The sequence below is a fragment of the Aphis gossypii genome, chromosome 2, assembly GCF_020184175.1.
Source record: "Aphis gossypii isolate Hap1 chromosome 2, ASM2018417v2, whole genome shotgun sequence".
Classification (NCBI taxonomy): Eukaryota; Metazoa; Arthropoda; class Insecta; order Hemiptera; family Aphididae; genus Aphis; species Aphis gossypii.
In genome coordinates this window covers 37588111-37605052 of record NC_065531.1, presented here as the reverse complement: position 1 = coordinate 37605052, position 16942 = coordinate 37588111, and the positions used below count along the sequence as shown (strand labels likewise).

The 16942-nt window shown below is 25.2% G+C and overlaps 1 protein-coding gene across 1 annotated transcript in view; it reads right to left on the bottom strand.

The window, feature by feature from the left end:
- LOC114123640 (FMRFamide receptor) overlaps positions 1 to 16942 on the bottom strand; it is a 111428-nt gene that overhangs the window by 17653 nt on the left and 76833 nt on the right. The window contains exon 3 of the mRNA XM_050201179.1: positions 630 to 1490. Coding sequence (XP_050057136.1) covers positions 630 to 1433 — 804 coding nt within the window. The 5' untranslated portion in view covers positions 1434 to 1490. The remainder of the gene's footprint in view (positions 1 to 629; positions 1491 to 16942) is intronic.

Genomic DNA, 16942 nt, shown 5'->3' with positions numbered 1-16942 from the left:
ATAAAATTGATAAATATGTCAAAAACGAAATTAAATTTTATCATCTGATAAGTTTTCACGAGAAAAAACATAAAGTCCCGTCACTACCTGTTCCCTCCCTAAACGCTAAGCTATTTTGACGATTTCTCGGGGTTTTTTCGAATAATTTTAGCCGCACCACTCGCGTTCGCTATAAAACCGTTATTTAGTAGGCAGGTACTCAAACGATACCCGTCCTATGTAATCAATTACCAATAAATGACAATCTCGTTTTCCAATAATCGTTCATACGTCTTACAAATAACTCAATAATAATATTATTCGTACGATTCGGATTTAGGATTCACGGATTTCGCGTGGAAATGAGTAGGTAACAACCTATACTCTGTTCAGTCGATATAGAAGACGTTAACGCTACCGTATTGAAATTCGGAAAATAAAATAATTAACCACTCGGGGAGGGGGATTCAACGCTGGATTCTCGAAAACCGAGCCGTTCAAACAGCGATAACGGAGCGCTGAATTTCGGTATTGCAATGGGAAAATTCGTGCACCGGTTTTCTCACACATTTTTTCACTTCTCCACTCACTTCGCGCGCGCGGACAGTCTGACCATATTAGGGGATTACGCGTCGCCGCGTCGAGCTCACCTGGCGGTAAATGGCGGCGTTCAGCACGGCCAGCGACCCGAACGGTATGAAGTACATGATGAGCAGGTACATCCAGTGTATGTAGATGGATATGTAGTCGCGGTCGTTGCGCAGGTCGCTGGGGTACACCTGGTACACGTACTGGTTGGAACCGGCGTGCACGCACTTCTGGACGGTCACCTCCAGGAACCGGGTGACGTTGTAGAAGACGGCGAACGCGATGGTGGCCACCACGTAGGCGCGGGCCCGGCCGTACGTGCACAGCGACCGGGCGCGGAGCGGGTGGCAGACGGCCACGAACCGTTCCAGGGTGACGGTGAGCGTCAGGTACACGGAAACGGTCTGCGAGATCATCGCTATGGGGTAGACGACGGGAGCGATCAGTGGGTACACCTTGAAGTAGTAGTTGAACAGGTGTCCGGTGGCCGGGTAGACGACGGGCAGCCCGAACAGCAGCATGGACGTGACGATCAGCACGGTGTCGCACCGGGCCAGGCCGATCAGCAGGTAGTTGATGGACGACTTCATCTGGGGCCGGGACAGGATCACCATGGATATGACGTTGCCCAGTATGCCGAACACGCCGATCACGTTCAGCAGCACGCCGTAGGTGACGAACTCGAACAGCAGGCTGTATTCTTCGTCGTCCGTGCTCTCGAACAAGGGACATAGAATCGTCTCGTTTTGCGAGGACCCGTTACCGCCGCCGCCGCCGCCGCTCCACTCGGGGAAAGGCGACGACGACCGATTGCCGACCACCGTCGTTCCACCGTAGTTGTCGGCCGACGAGTTCATCGCGTCCATGACCGTCGTCCGAGCGCTTGCGGTTCGACGTCGGAACGCAGCATCGGTGTCTTACATCTACAACAAAAAAAAACAATTAACGCATAAATATTATTATTTTATCGCTGACGTTACGATCTGGGTACAAGTGTCGTATATTTAAAGCGGGAGTAGGGGTTGTTTCTGAGTAGGGTGTATTACACTTAAAATTTCGTCTGGTCAAATTATCGTCCGTCTTACTGACTGAATTAGTTAGTGGAATTTATCGAATCGCCGTTAAATTAAAAAAACCATATTCGTATTTTGTTTTTTTGATTTTTCGTGTTTATTGCTGGTGTAGAAATAATAAAAAAAAAAAATCAGTCCATCAATGTGCAGTGTAAAGAAGCGTTTTCGTATATATCCCACTCCGTGGTTGAGAAATTTCTACCATTGTTCAATTTCTTGGTATGAAACTATGCACCTGAGCCCTACAAATCCTCAGTGAAGAAATACGATAACATTAAACGGTAGAGTGTTGTCAAAAGGATATAACAAGAATTTAAACTACATATCTGCCTCCCTAAAATTACTGAACATTGTTCTCTTATAATACTTGAAAATATGATTTTGTATTTTTGAAACCACAAATCTAGAGATCAATAGAGTATGAGCTATGCATTAGAAACATCTTATAGTAGATATCTACGACTATAATTTTTTTTTATTATTATTATAAGTTCCCAGCTTCAAAATCCCTTATAATATACACAATGATGCATCATTGTTCATTAGCTATTTGCTAAACCTGCCCAGTTATGCAATTCACTATATACACGTCTGACTTCAGAAAGCTGATTTATTTCTTGGGTCTTATGTCTAGCATTGTGCACTCTTTGTCTTTACTGGTAGACATTAACTTAAGTGTTCCCTTGAAAAGACAAAAAATGATGTTAAACTTTGTAAATGATAATCATCATCCAATTTTATCTGTAATCCCTTCATTATTATTCTTTTTAAAAATACTTTGTTTGATCATTATGTTGTACATTTTAATTTTACTCGTTTGACTTACAGTTTTCATTATTTTCTTATTTTCATATTGTATTATTTAATTTCTTAAATTTTTATATTGTTTTATTTGGGAAAAATTTAAATGGAACTATATTAGATATATTTTAATCTACTATAAAGTACCAATAACAATATATTAAAGAGCATGTTTCATCATGTTGATTATGTCTGTTAAGATTAGATTTTTAAGTAATTAAACAAATTATAAACTAAAATAAATATATAGGATAGTGTTAAATTAAAAAACTTGCATCAGTCTAAACGTATTGCATAAACTCAATCTAAACTAAAAATAATAATTATTAATTTTAATGTGTTAAAGGTTTTTTTTACTGTTTAATAGTGTTATTTTTGTCGATAATAAATATCAATATTTTATGTTTAACTTAAAAAAAAACAAATAGCCATAATAATAATAGATTATTTTAAATAGTAACATTAAACGATTTAATTTATACATAAGTAACATATTATATAAAATACCTATACTTATCTATAGAACTATTTTAAAGTTAATCACAGTATTAGATATAGTACCTAATTACAAAGCGTATGTGTCTTATAATAAGTCTTAGTTATTTTGAACTGTTATTATACATTTTATTTTAATATATATTATATATAAACGTTGTATGTTTGTTTTATGATAAACTAAAAATATATTTTAACAAAATATTTTTTTTTCTGTTTTTAAAGAGAACAATTACTGTACCTATATTTTTTGTTACTATCAAGCATAATAATTATTTATATATTATATAAAAATAGGTAGAAGGTTTACAAGTAGGTATACAAATACTTACCTTATTAAATGTATACTATATATAGGCACAATAAAATAATGTTTTAAATAAATTATATGTATGTATATAATATATTTATATATATGGATAAAAAGATAAATCTGTTAGAAAATAATTAAATATTTTTTTTTTTTAGTTTTCGGTTTAGAATTGATCGTTTCTCAAACTCGAAGATTTTTCTTTTTTATAAGAGGCATTTATTCCATTTAGAATTTGTCAGATTTATTCATTCATTCATAGTCTTTTTTAATATGGAATATATATTTGCAACCAATGTATTTAAGTGCCTTTTATGGCCATTTCCATCTATTTTTGATTTATTATTATAACGTTTAGACGATGATATTACCTACTTAAATTATATATTTCAAAAGTATCCCGATGCTATTTTTTGCCACTCAAAATGAAATCGTTCATCTTCAAGATGTTCATTGATGAAAACGATATGTTATATGTTATGCTTTATCGACAATTTAATGTATTTTTCTTTTGTATGATATTATATAGTATACGTTATGTACATTGTACATATATTATTATAATAAAAAAATACCATGCAATCTGGTTCGATGTTTATACGTCATATTGTAAAGGTGATTCAGAGGTGTCAATGTATATTTCCCATCTTAGTGACTGATAAATTATAGTAGCTGGCTGATTCTTTTGAAAATAAAAATTAATTTTTCAAACAATAAAACATCTAATGTTGGGTTTATTTGGTATTTTATAATTCAATGTTTTATTTAAGAGGCGACTAAAAACGTATTCATTTGATTTTCCGCACTCACTATATATAGTAAGCAGTTAGGATTTTAGGAAGTGCAATTTATATCAAGTTAAATCAAATCAAATAAAACCGAAAACATAAAAATTACTATAAAGCTATTATAAGAATAAGATAAATATATTTTTTTTGTTTTGAGTTTATTTTGTTAATCATCCAATTATTTAGACTTTGGTACAAGGAACTGTAATTTAATTTTTACGAAATTATTCAACCAGACTATATTGTTATGTTATAACAAAAACATGGTGAACGTATTTCCGAACACCTGTGTCTACACGTGTTTGAATAAACAAGCACGTCCTTAAGTTTAACAAGTGAAAATTAATCGTATAGATTTTGGAAATCTCTGATATTGTTCCCGTTATGTTTATTTATGGGATATTTAACTAATTATGAGTAATTAAAAACCAAATTAATTATTACGTGTATGATAGCTCAAACTGTTTACACCAACACTATTCAGCATATTATTATATTTATATCATTCTTTATCTTTACCGAGAAACCTTTTCCAAACAAAAGTCTTAAATATTTTAGTACCTTCATACAAAATAATTTATTTTTATTTCTTGGTAGTTATAGATTAATAATAGGTATATACGATTTTTGTTAGCTTGTTGTTATATTATTTTTTTTATAATAATATAATTTCAATATAACACAATACATGAATTTAAAGTGTTGGTAAAAAAATAAATATAAATCATAGCTGAAATACGTTTTTCAGTTTATAATATAATATTATGTGTACGTATTAAATGAAATGATTAATTTTAGTAAATAGGTATATAAGGTTCAAATACTCTATTAAAAAAATATGCATTAGGTACCAGTATTGGAATAAATGTTATATTCATATACAGTTACAATAAAAATACTGAAGTGTGTTTAATAATTTAAGAAATGTTATCTAAAAATTAATTTAATTACTTTTAACGACTTAAATACGCCGGTACATGTGCTTATCAAATAATGGCTTTACGTTTTTGTTTTGTTTTATGTAATTTTAAAGTATAAGATAAGATATTTAATATAGTTAACATAATAAGATAAATGTACATATATTTCAAATAAATTATAAGTGATATATTTTGTAATATAAAAAAAACATAAATTTAACTAATGGTTTATAAAAATAAAAAATTATTAGAGGTACATTTATAACTAAAAATACAAATTGGTATTCAATTATCATAATAATCACAATAACGTTGATTGATTAATTGAATATTAAGAATATTTTCAATTATACGTATGTATTTATTAAACTGTTTTATATTACAATATAACTTACTATAAATTATAAAATAACTATTTAAACGTGTATTCAAAATATACGTTTGGGCGTATAATAAATCATGAAAAAAAAAAAAAAATATTACTAATACATTAATTTTTATTAAGGAACGCTCCAATAATTATTTGATAATAAAACAAATAAAAATAGTCATTTGTATTTAGAAATAAATTATAAAGGTTTAATGGGCGTTAGTTATATAGCTATATGCAGAACGATTTATGAATGCAGCTCCAAGAAATTTTCATCTTGGTTGGTTTTAGAAGAAAAGCCATTTTGGCAAAACATATAAAGTAAAAACACAGAAATCAGATTATAATATACAATATTTTGTTATCAATTTTAAATAAAAAAAATAAATAAATAAATAATAATAATAATATAATAATATTTATAGTTTATAAATTATGTAATAAATATAGAATCGTATTTCGTGTACAATGATATATATTATTTAATCAAAATTTAATAATACCGCACAGTAACAAACTTGACACATACTGTACAGCAAAACATTAACCACTTGTCTCCTTTTTTTTTTTTATTATAAATAATCATTAATAATGATTTTGATACTAAAATAATGATAATAATATTTTAATTTATAATAATGAAAAATGTGTTTTATTTATAAATCAACTGAGATGTAGCTAAACATATATAGACTTTTTAATTTTGTTAAGTGTTTAAGAAAAATTGATTCATTATTAATAAATATTAATAAATTATTAAAATAAATGAATACTTGTTAATTTTTTTTTTTATTATTATTTATTATCAAAAGTAAATTGAGATTTACTGTAAAGAAAGACTATTCTCTATTGGACTATTCTTAATTGATGAGATATGTATTAAAATGTTTTTTTTTAGATTTTTGATATTTTATTAAAATTAGAAAGACCTAAAGCTTTTATTATTTATTGAAAATATAATAAGAGAATATATTTTTATTTATTTTATTAAAACTACAATTCATATAATATAACTTACAATTATTGTAATTATTATTATACTTTAGTAAATGAATCTCTTAACTGTTCAATTTTACAAATGTTATACTCATAGATTAGTACATTGGTGAGAAGTTAGATTTCACTAATATTTGTATGTTATTAAACTACACGTCATATAATTACTATATTTCAATAAAACATACTATAAATACACTTGTGCAAGGAAAAAAGGACAAGAAAATTCAATAGTATGGTATTTATACTAGAAAACTAGGTAATAATTGTTGTTTAAAGATAAATTATATCTATTTACTTAATATCCCTAAACAAATAAATTATTTTTTTGATAGTACTAAGAAAATTTAAATTCACCTTGTTGGTTTCTTAGTAAAGATTTTAATAACAAAGTAATTTTAAATTCCGATTTTACCAGCTTAAATTTAAAACAAATGACAAATGAATCAGAATTTACAAATTATGATACAAATTGAATATAAACAAAATATTTTATGTTTTTATTTATTCTAATTCTATAATATAAATTCAATATTAAAAATGAAAATAATTTTTATACTTGATATATTTCTAAAACGATATAACCACTGTTTCAATAACCACAAAACATTAAAACATTAAGTAAAAAAAATAGGTGGTAAACAACCTAACCAACATGTCACAAAATGTTATGTAAACAGTCAAGAACAGAAACAACTAATTGAGTTTTGGTTTACTTAATCTGATTGCATAATATTTTTTACGATATTTATACAGTTTTCAAATATAAAATAAACATATTATGTAGATTAGGGTATTTTATTGAATAAATATAGACAAGGTATAATAATATATTATATTTTGTTATTTTCTAAAAAAAAAAAAAATATATTTTTTTTAAATTTAAGTCAATTGAACTCGCTCAGTTTTTTTCTAATATTGACTAAATTATAAATTAGTGTAAAAATAAAATAGAAATTATAAATTTCTTTTTTGAGTTTTTAATTTAAAATAAAACACATTTCACGAAACATATAATATTACTTTTATTACCTTCAACAATTTGTCGAATCATTTATCTGAATGAATCCATGTAATGGTACAGTGATGTATTCATAACAACGGTTTTTTTGTTTAAATATACAATTTAAGTTTAGGTTTTAATTTTAATTTTTATAATTGGATTTTGTTTTTAATTTTTTGATTCACCATAGAATATATTTATGTAATTATGAAAAAAAAATAAATACATTTTTATGATATTGTATTCATAAAGAATTGTAAATCATTCTAATGAAAATATTATAATTTGAGTAACCTTAAAAATGTTATATAATTAAACACTTAGTTCAGAGATTACCTGTTTTGATATAACTACTGAGTTTGCATATTCAATAAGCCTATTAATTTTTTCATGTTGTCATTTACACCACTTTTCGGATATTTTTTTGTAATATCATAGGAAACAAATTATTTTTATGCATTTCAATAGTAAAATTATAATCACATAACATTTTGAAGAGAAAAATTGGCTATACTAATTATTGCTCTTATGAGTCTATTTTTAGATATACAATTGATTTTTTACTATGTCTCATTTACTATTACTCATTAGTTTCGTATGTTAAAATAAGTTTCATCAATGATAGTTGATTAGGCACATTAAGCAATTATATTTAAAACAAATAATAAAGCATAGTTTTTGATTTCTAACATAATTTACTAAATTAAAAATAACATATTTACTATGTTTAGTGTTTACTATGGCTATAATAGTATGAATTTCTATTCCATCACTACCTAAAGCCTCATTCGTAATCTATCACCCTACATGAACACGCTTATTGTATAAAATCAATTCATTCCCGGGTATAATGTATATCCATCATTTCAAGAATTAAAATACATTTCAATGAGATTTTGAAATGCTAACATCAATCGTTTCTGAAGACTTAGAATATGTAAAGTGACATTCAAACAACTTGCATAAAATAAGAGCTTTTGTTAAAAAATAACTGAATGTTTGTGGACGTATAATATTAGTCACTTGAACCGCATGAATCTATAACTTATTTTAAATACTAAATATTTTTAACGTTAGAATCCTTCTAAAAAAAATTATGATATATTGGATATGTCACTTACAAGAAGTCTAAAGCTTGAATAGAAATATAATACTGGTACACACATAAAAAGTGAATTTTGCAACTTAGTCATTTCAAATAATAAACGAACTGCATAGTTTGTTAAAATATTAATTAAATATCATCAATACATATTATATTGATCGTTAGTATTATAACCTAATAATTGTCTTTATTACAACATCTATACTTTCCTAACTTAACTTTCCTATTATTTAATTACCAACGTAAATCAAATATTAAAAAATGTAATATTAAATTGTAATAATACGAGTAAAAATATTTTTATTTAACTCCGTATAATAGATTTCATCCAAATCGATCTTATTTATTAATGTTACAAGCTAAATTTTTCATTACAAAATATGTATACAAACAAAATGAGATAAACTTAAAAAAAAACCGAATTCACTGCTAACTAGAAAATTGAATAATGATTGCTCTATATTGAAAAATTTTCAAAAATGATTTAACTACCCTATCTTAGTAACTATAATTCTATAATTTTTAAAGACAAATCTCGTAAATTACACCAAGGCGGGCAATAATTTAATAATTCCTGTTTACAGTAATTCCCAAAACATTCAATTAAATAAATAAAAATAAAAATAAATTATCAATCTTTAAGTTTTTACACATTTCATGTGCTATGTTAGTATTAAAATTATTTATTATATTCAATATAGTTAGATATTGTTATAGTTAAAAATAAACACATTTTAAAACAAGCAATATAAATTTTAAAAACATTGAATTGGTTCAAAATATATTACTTATAATGTAATGCTTATAACATTAAAACTATCAGAGATAAAAGTTTAATTTTTCTTATACTGGAAATAAATACAGTTTAAACTGTTTAAAGTTCTATAGTATAGCATATCTTTACACATCTGTATATTTTTCTATGACGCATTATATAATTTAAACAGATAGGAACATGTATTATATTTATTTATTAATTTATCACGTCCAAAACACACAGCAGCTGTCCACTACAGTTATAGGGTTACAGAATTACTCACGTTGCAATAATTGTATTAAGACAACGATGAAGGTATTATTAATTTTTATATTATTAAGGTATCTACTGAATGTTTCACAGTTTCATATTTAACTCATACCTAGAATACAATTTTAATTTTGTTCATAAAAGATTCTATAATAATATATGGTGTTAGAATTCCTTGTTCACAATTAATGAATAAAATAAATCAATATTAATAAATTAAAGTAAAATTATTTACTGAAATAGACATCGTGGTATTATCAAAAACATAATTTATGGTCTCATAAAGCCAATAGGTGCCTATATGAGTAGAATTGATCGTTTCTTTTTTGTCTATTTCAATTATTATGTTTTTATACTCTATATAATATTGTTTAAAATAAAATCAATATCTATACGACATCATATACCTATCAATTTATAATAATGTTATATCCGGTCAGATCAAAAAACAACATTTGTTTTATTCAAAATATATGGTTTAAAAAAAAATATTGTATATATATACACATTATAAATTAAAATTAATTATTATTTAAGTACAAAAAACTCAGTTTTCGTGCTACCGTGTGTAATATTTTCCAAAAAGAAAAACGTATACAGAACAAGACAAAATATTATTCAAGTTTGCTAAATCGTGTTAACCATAAAGTATGTTATTAATGTTATGCTATAAATTGGGAACCGCGTAGTTTATCGTTAAGGTTTTCTTTTTTTCCGACGTCTTTTGCATTGTGTCTGCAATCATTTATGCATGTATATGTGTCGTATTGGATCCCATGTGATCTAAAATATGTACATTGTTATAAAAACGATATTTTAGACATTCGACTATGAGTGTAATCGTAGCCATGTGTTTGTATTCGATGTATACCTTCTATTTGTTTATAGTAAATTAATATAGACAGTATCTGTGGAATTGCAAGTTAATATGTCGTAACTATTATATCTATTATATTATGCATTAAAATATCATCGTATTGAGTAGAATTTTAAACAAATTAGGTATTTAAAATCATAAAAAAAATGAATTTAATTTAACAAATAGATAAGTTAAACATTTTTCAGTTGGTGAATTGTTAAGTATAATACAAACTCATATGCCCATTAAGTCCAATTACATTGGTTTTACACGGCTTAATATAAACCGATATATGTATTCACATGGAATATTGATAGACAAAACACTACCTTAATATTAGTTAGTATAGTGAATTTAAACGTCGATCATATTGATAACAAGTAGATCAAAGACATAGGAAATTATTTTTTTCAATAAATAGTTGCATGTTGTATATTATGCAGTTTTAGGCCACATTAGGTGGATTAGGACTACAATTATTTTTTTGTTCATTATAATTTGTTTGGATAGACAAATTAAGCTGTTTGTTCTCAGATAATGTTATCGAAACGTAATGAGAATTACATACTTTTTTCATGACTAAATTGTTCAATAAAATAATCATAGTACATTTACTTGCTTAAAAATATATATTTCCAGTCAAATAATAAATATACAAATATTTTGAGTGTTGGCTGTACTTTAAAAAATTACACTCAAACTTTCTCAAAATAATGTATTATTTTATTTAAATTGATTATTTTCGCTTTCACTTCAATAGAGAATGACTTAATATTTTGTTTAACATTTGGCATGATAAACATATTTAACATGGCCCTATTCTGACATAACAATACAATAATAATACATTATATTCTTGAAATATTATATTGATTTGATATCGAACTAAAATACTCAGTAACGTTAAAAACAGTACCAAATAAGACACATTTTTTATTATAATATATATATTTTCAATTTAAAAATTCTGTGTATAGCTGTAAAGTTATTATTTTAATATCTCTATATTGTATTTCAATAATTTTAATTTGAAAAATAAAACTTATTATCGAAAGTTAGACAAGTTTTTACTCTTAATTTTCATGTTAGAAGTTAGAACATTGTAGGTATGTATATTTTACATTTTTTTCGATTAGTTCAATAAGTATACATATTTTTTATTCATTATTAAATATATATATTTTTACAAACCAGGTCAAAAATAGTTTTAGAACTTCAAAATTTTAATCTATTTACCTTTAATACCACATTTACTTTCCATGATCAAATGTATATTTTGTATTATGTTCTTTCACGTGACAAATATATTCTAGTAAAACAGTTAGTATAATAAACATAATTGAAAAAAAAATGATTTATAATACAACGAATCTAGCAATTTGAAGAAATATACTAGGTATTGTACAGTTGCCAGCGTAATTATCGCCAGCGAAACACTAATTTGTTTTGGCGTGACGGTTTTATTTTTTCTCCTTAGTCTACGTAAATAAAATAGAATGTTTCGACGTATATATATACTATTAAAGTCCTACGGGGGGTATCCGGGTGAAACGGAAATTAGAGTAATTTAATCTACGAGAGGGGTGAAGGTTTTCGGGGCTTAATCGTCACATAAGATTTAACCCCACGTCCAAAAAACAACTCCTTTGGCACCCCCGCCCACCTATTTTTGTCAACCCCCAGCTACGGATGTTAATCTTAATTGCAAAGAAGAATTTTGTTGTTTTACTTTTACTGTCGGTTTCGGTTGTATACACTCGGTCGCTTTCCTCTAGTTCATCGTATCCGTGGTAAGCCAACGCTTTCATTTGAACTTTTCATGCAAGTAAGGCCAAAATGATAAGTAGTAGTGGAACCCCCTGGAGCGAGAGAGCTGTGGAAAGGCTTTTTAATGACTTTTTCCCCTTTAAAACTCCACATAAAATAACGGTGACGCGTAATTATATACATTTAAACCATAATATTGATATAGACGATTGAAAAGGTTAAATATTTGTGATATCATTTTTTTTTTAATTTTAATTTATTTATTTATTTATTTTTTTTGTCATAGCTGTCAAGTATAGAAATAATAATTAATCAAAGAACGCTTTAATAGTGGTGCCCTAAAATTGACTTGTTTTTATACGTTAAATAAAGAATCTAGATTTGAGTCAATTTTTAATAATAAATAATATTACATTATTGTTTATTAATTAAAATTTAAAAGAGAATATTTTATTGAAAATATAGACGAAGACACATAAGTGTCTTTTTTAATATTTTCTATTATTAATAAAATTTGTATTTTGTAAGTACACTATAACATCTAACATATTGAAAAATGTAATTTAAATATATATATCATAATTAGACATAATTATAGATGCAAAAAAATTATATGCTTGAATATATTATATAACATCAACATCCACAGACACAGACAATTCTCAAAAACAAAACGAATAAAATAAAAATAAAAAGTTTTGTGTAAGGATGCGCACCGTTAAACTAAAAAAAATCATTTCCACAGTGTTTATATTTTTATTTTTGTTAAAATTAAAAAGAAAAAAAATGTATTTGCTTATATGGATTTAAAATAAATTTAAAACGATTTTTTTTTTATTAAAAAACTTTGATTTCAATATAAATTTTGGCTATCGCGTATACAGATTTTTTGTTTATTAATTATATGAAAAAATAGGAAAACTAACATTTTATATATTATTTCTAGTTTAGAAGTAAAATATCAATTTAAAACTGTAAAATTCAAATCATTAAGTAATGATTAATTTACATGATAGACTACAGATATTATATAGATATAAAATATAAATGCATACCTATCTATAAATATTTGTTTTACACATAATAAGTAATAACACATTTTATTTAAATAAGTAGATATACAATAAATATATAGGGACTCGTTAAAGATTATAGAACCACATTTTTTTCAGTGATTTACTATAAAAATTGATTTTTATATCGTTTTAAAATATAATAGTGTATGCAATTATAACATTATATTTTTTACCGATGATTAAACAATAAACTAATACATATTATGATGTTAATTCTTATAGAATTACGTATATTTTTGTATATTTTAAATATTTAAGTATCGAAACCATTATCAATATGAGATGAAAGAACCAAATTAATCTATTTAAAAAAAAAAAATCTATGAAAAATCATGTATCTATATAATATTAAAAAATAAAGTTCTTACGTCTGGTTTATTTAGCATTGGTGGAATCAATAATCTCATATGGTATAATAGGCTGGAGTGGAGTTTTTGGAAAAAACTATATTTTAACTAAAATTGGTCAAAATCAAATTATTAGATTATTGAACAATAAAGAACAATGTACTAACAATAAATGTATGTACGGAACTAAATGTGCTTTCTGTTAAGAAAATATATTTAAAAAATATAACTGCTTATTTTTAAAAGTCATATTTTATTGCAATCAATAATGCATGGAGTCAACACCAGACACACAAAAAAACAATTACATATTTCATTATAAGAACTAAAAAACCCATTATATAGTAGATATTTTTAAATAATTAGTTTTAAATTATATAATAAAATACCATCCAATATAATAAACCTTACGATTATTTTATTTAAAAACAATATTCTGCAATGGCTATTGGAGTCTCCAAACAAATTACTTCTATAACAATGCTACTGTTTTAGTATTGTAATTATTATAAGGTACTTTTAATTAACAAATTTAGATAATCATATTCTACTAGTTTATTTAAAGATTTTCAACTTTTATCGTGTACCTACCTGTTATTTTATGTAATTATATTTTAAACTCCTGAGACCTCTCATGAGTTATCTTAGTCGGGCTGAGTATTCACATGTATATGAAATGTAATTAAATAATAAATAATAATATTAACAAGGTTAAAAGCTATACAAAAAATAATTTAATTAGTATACTTGTAGTTATTATTTTAAATTGCAAAAAATTATCTACATTTATAAATTAATAAATAAAAATATAGTAATTAGCTATATTATAACAATAACACTATCTTTAAAGCTACTAAATTATCTGTTCACCATTCACTGACTATTTTTGACTCAATAAATTATACAGATATTGCGTGCTAATTGTTGCGAATATCATTATACGTTACAACGCAAAAGCTACATGTAACTTATAGTCTCTACCTAGCTATTCCGAATTAATTTTAATTAAACAAAAAAGAAGTCTTCTATTTCTATTTTTTTTTTTTTATTTAACACTATCAATTCCTAAGTTGATCCCGTAAAAATAGCGACATATTTTTTTATTTCAAATTTACCAAACATATAAGTAAATATTTGATGACGTCATGCGTAGTTACCTATATAATAAAAATGTGTTTTTTTAATCCTAACATTTATTAGTTTCTTTTAAGAAACGCAAAACAACATTGAGATATAATATTAGTAATAGTAGTTAAGTTTTCAAAAATAGTTTAACAACTTTTAATTTTTTAAAACACTCATATTTTTGATTAGTAATTTATTATAAAATTGTCCACTTGAGTTTTATTGAACCAATAGATAATATGATAATTTAAATTTATGGCATATATACCTAGTATAAAAATTAACTGACATGCGTGGTCTACAAACCGATTTCTTATTGTTGAATTACTGGAAAAGTTTACTTATAAAATAACTTTTCCTAATTCACTGTACCCTAGAAAATAATATATTCGTAATTTTTGTTTTAATTTAAAGTGGTTTTGGTAAAACTAATTGCTTAACAATGAATAGTGTAAACTTTTTAACGTAGATAACTCCTGATGAAATGTATGCATGTTAGTTTAAATAATTTATTTTTACTCTATAATTGTAAACCTTATATTTATATCACACAATAAATCACTTGGTATTTTTTTTTTTAATTATTTATGCAAAAGGTCTACCACTTGTTTGAAAAAAAATAATAATAAACTTTTGAAAATTTCATACATTATCCCGGAAAGTAATTGATTGTGCGTGAAAACATAATACATTGTCTCTACTGTAACAACGCTGAATAAGCATTTAATTCTAAAACTATGAATTCCGAAATTGTTTAACGATTCTTTTATTAATTATAATTAAATTGTGTAAGTGCTTTATTCTTTTAGCTGATGATATATCATATATGTTTCAAAAACAATTGAATATTAAAAAAAAATGCACATTAAAATTTTAGAAACCTCTTTTTGTTCCTTTTTTTTTATTAAAGCTAATAATTTTGATGTGGATACATATCACATTTAATTCCTAGTGATATCTAATTTATCGTAAGAAAAATATCCTTTTTCATACTATAGAACTGTGCAGAATTTTTATTGAGGAAGTATCTGGCGTAAAATATTTGTCTTCCAATAAGTCTTCGTTATATTATCATTTAAGGACTCGGTAATAAAACTTATTACGTGCATGCGTGTATTTTGAATTTGAATATTAAATATTTTATATGAATTTCGTGTTGGCAAAAAAAAAATAAAATAAAAATGCAAACATAATAAGTATATTATGCATTTTTGTATAATATTATAACTTTTAAAAATGAAAAATCATTCTTCCGGTTGTATTTTTATGGGTTTGCGCAGTAGGACATATATTATACTCGTATTTTGTATAGCTATATGACATTTATTAGAAATATGTCTTTTTCTATTTATTTATTTATTTATTTATTATTGTGGGGCTGGAAATCGAAAAAAAATTTCTCCTTAACTTTTTTTATATTATTGAAATAGCTAATTTTTAAATGTATTTATGTGCATATATGCATTAATAATACGAAATTAGTACTATGTTTTTCTTCGTTAAAAAAAATGTTAAATCAATAACATTTTTGAATATAGAGTTATAAGTTATACAAATAACAAATGGTAGATTTATTTAAATTATTCGTAGGTATGAAGATGAAATTGAATGCAATTATTTATATTCCATAAAACATCGTAAAATAAATATTTAATGTACTGATTAAATAAAAAGACAAACAAAAAGTGTCAACATTCAATTATTATTATGTAGTATTGTAAAAAAAAAAAAAAAAAATCATGTATAATGTCTCGTAAAACTATTCCAGTCTTCAGTCTGATATTTTATTTGTGGAAAAAAATTAACGATAGACATATTTATTTTTAATAATTAACTTTTATGAATTAAATAATTCAAATTTGTATTTTTTTGTATTAAGTTGTTAAATAATAATATTGTGTTTGTTCGAAACAAATCAATGAAAAAATGGTCGGAAAAGTTTTAAGTTAGATGATGATATTACGTTTATAATAATATAATTAATGATAAATTAATATAGTTATCTTTGTTTATTTAAAACATAAGTTATAGTTAATAATCAAAATAAAAACCTTAAAATCCAATAATGAATGAATCCAAACATTGTATAATATATTGTTTCATTGTTAAATCGAATGAACAGTTTTCATTGACTTAGTTCTAGAATTTATAATAGTATCTGATATCCCTTGTCAACTTTTATACAGTTGACGTCACAAGATATACCGTTTACACTTGGAACAACATCATCGTTCACTGGATATAATCAATTCCAACATTTTTATTTTATTTTTCACTTGATACGTAGTACACACTATATTATATATTATGGTT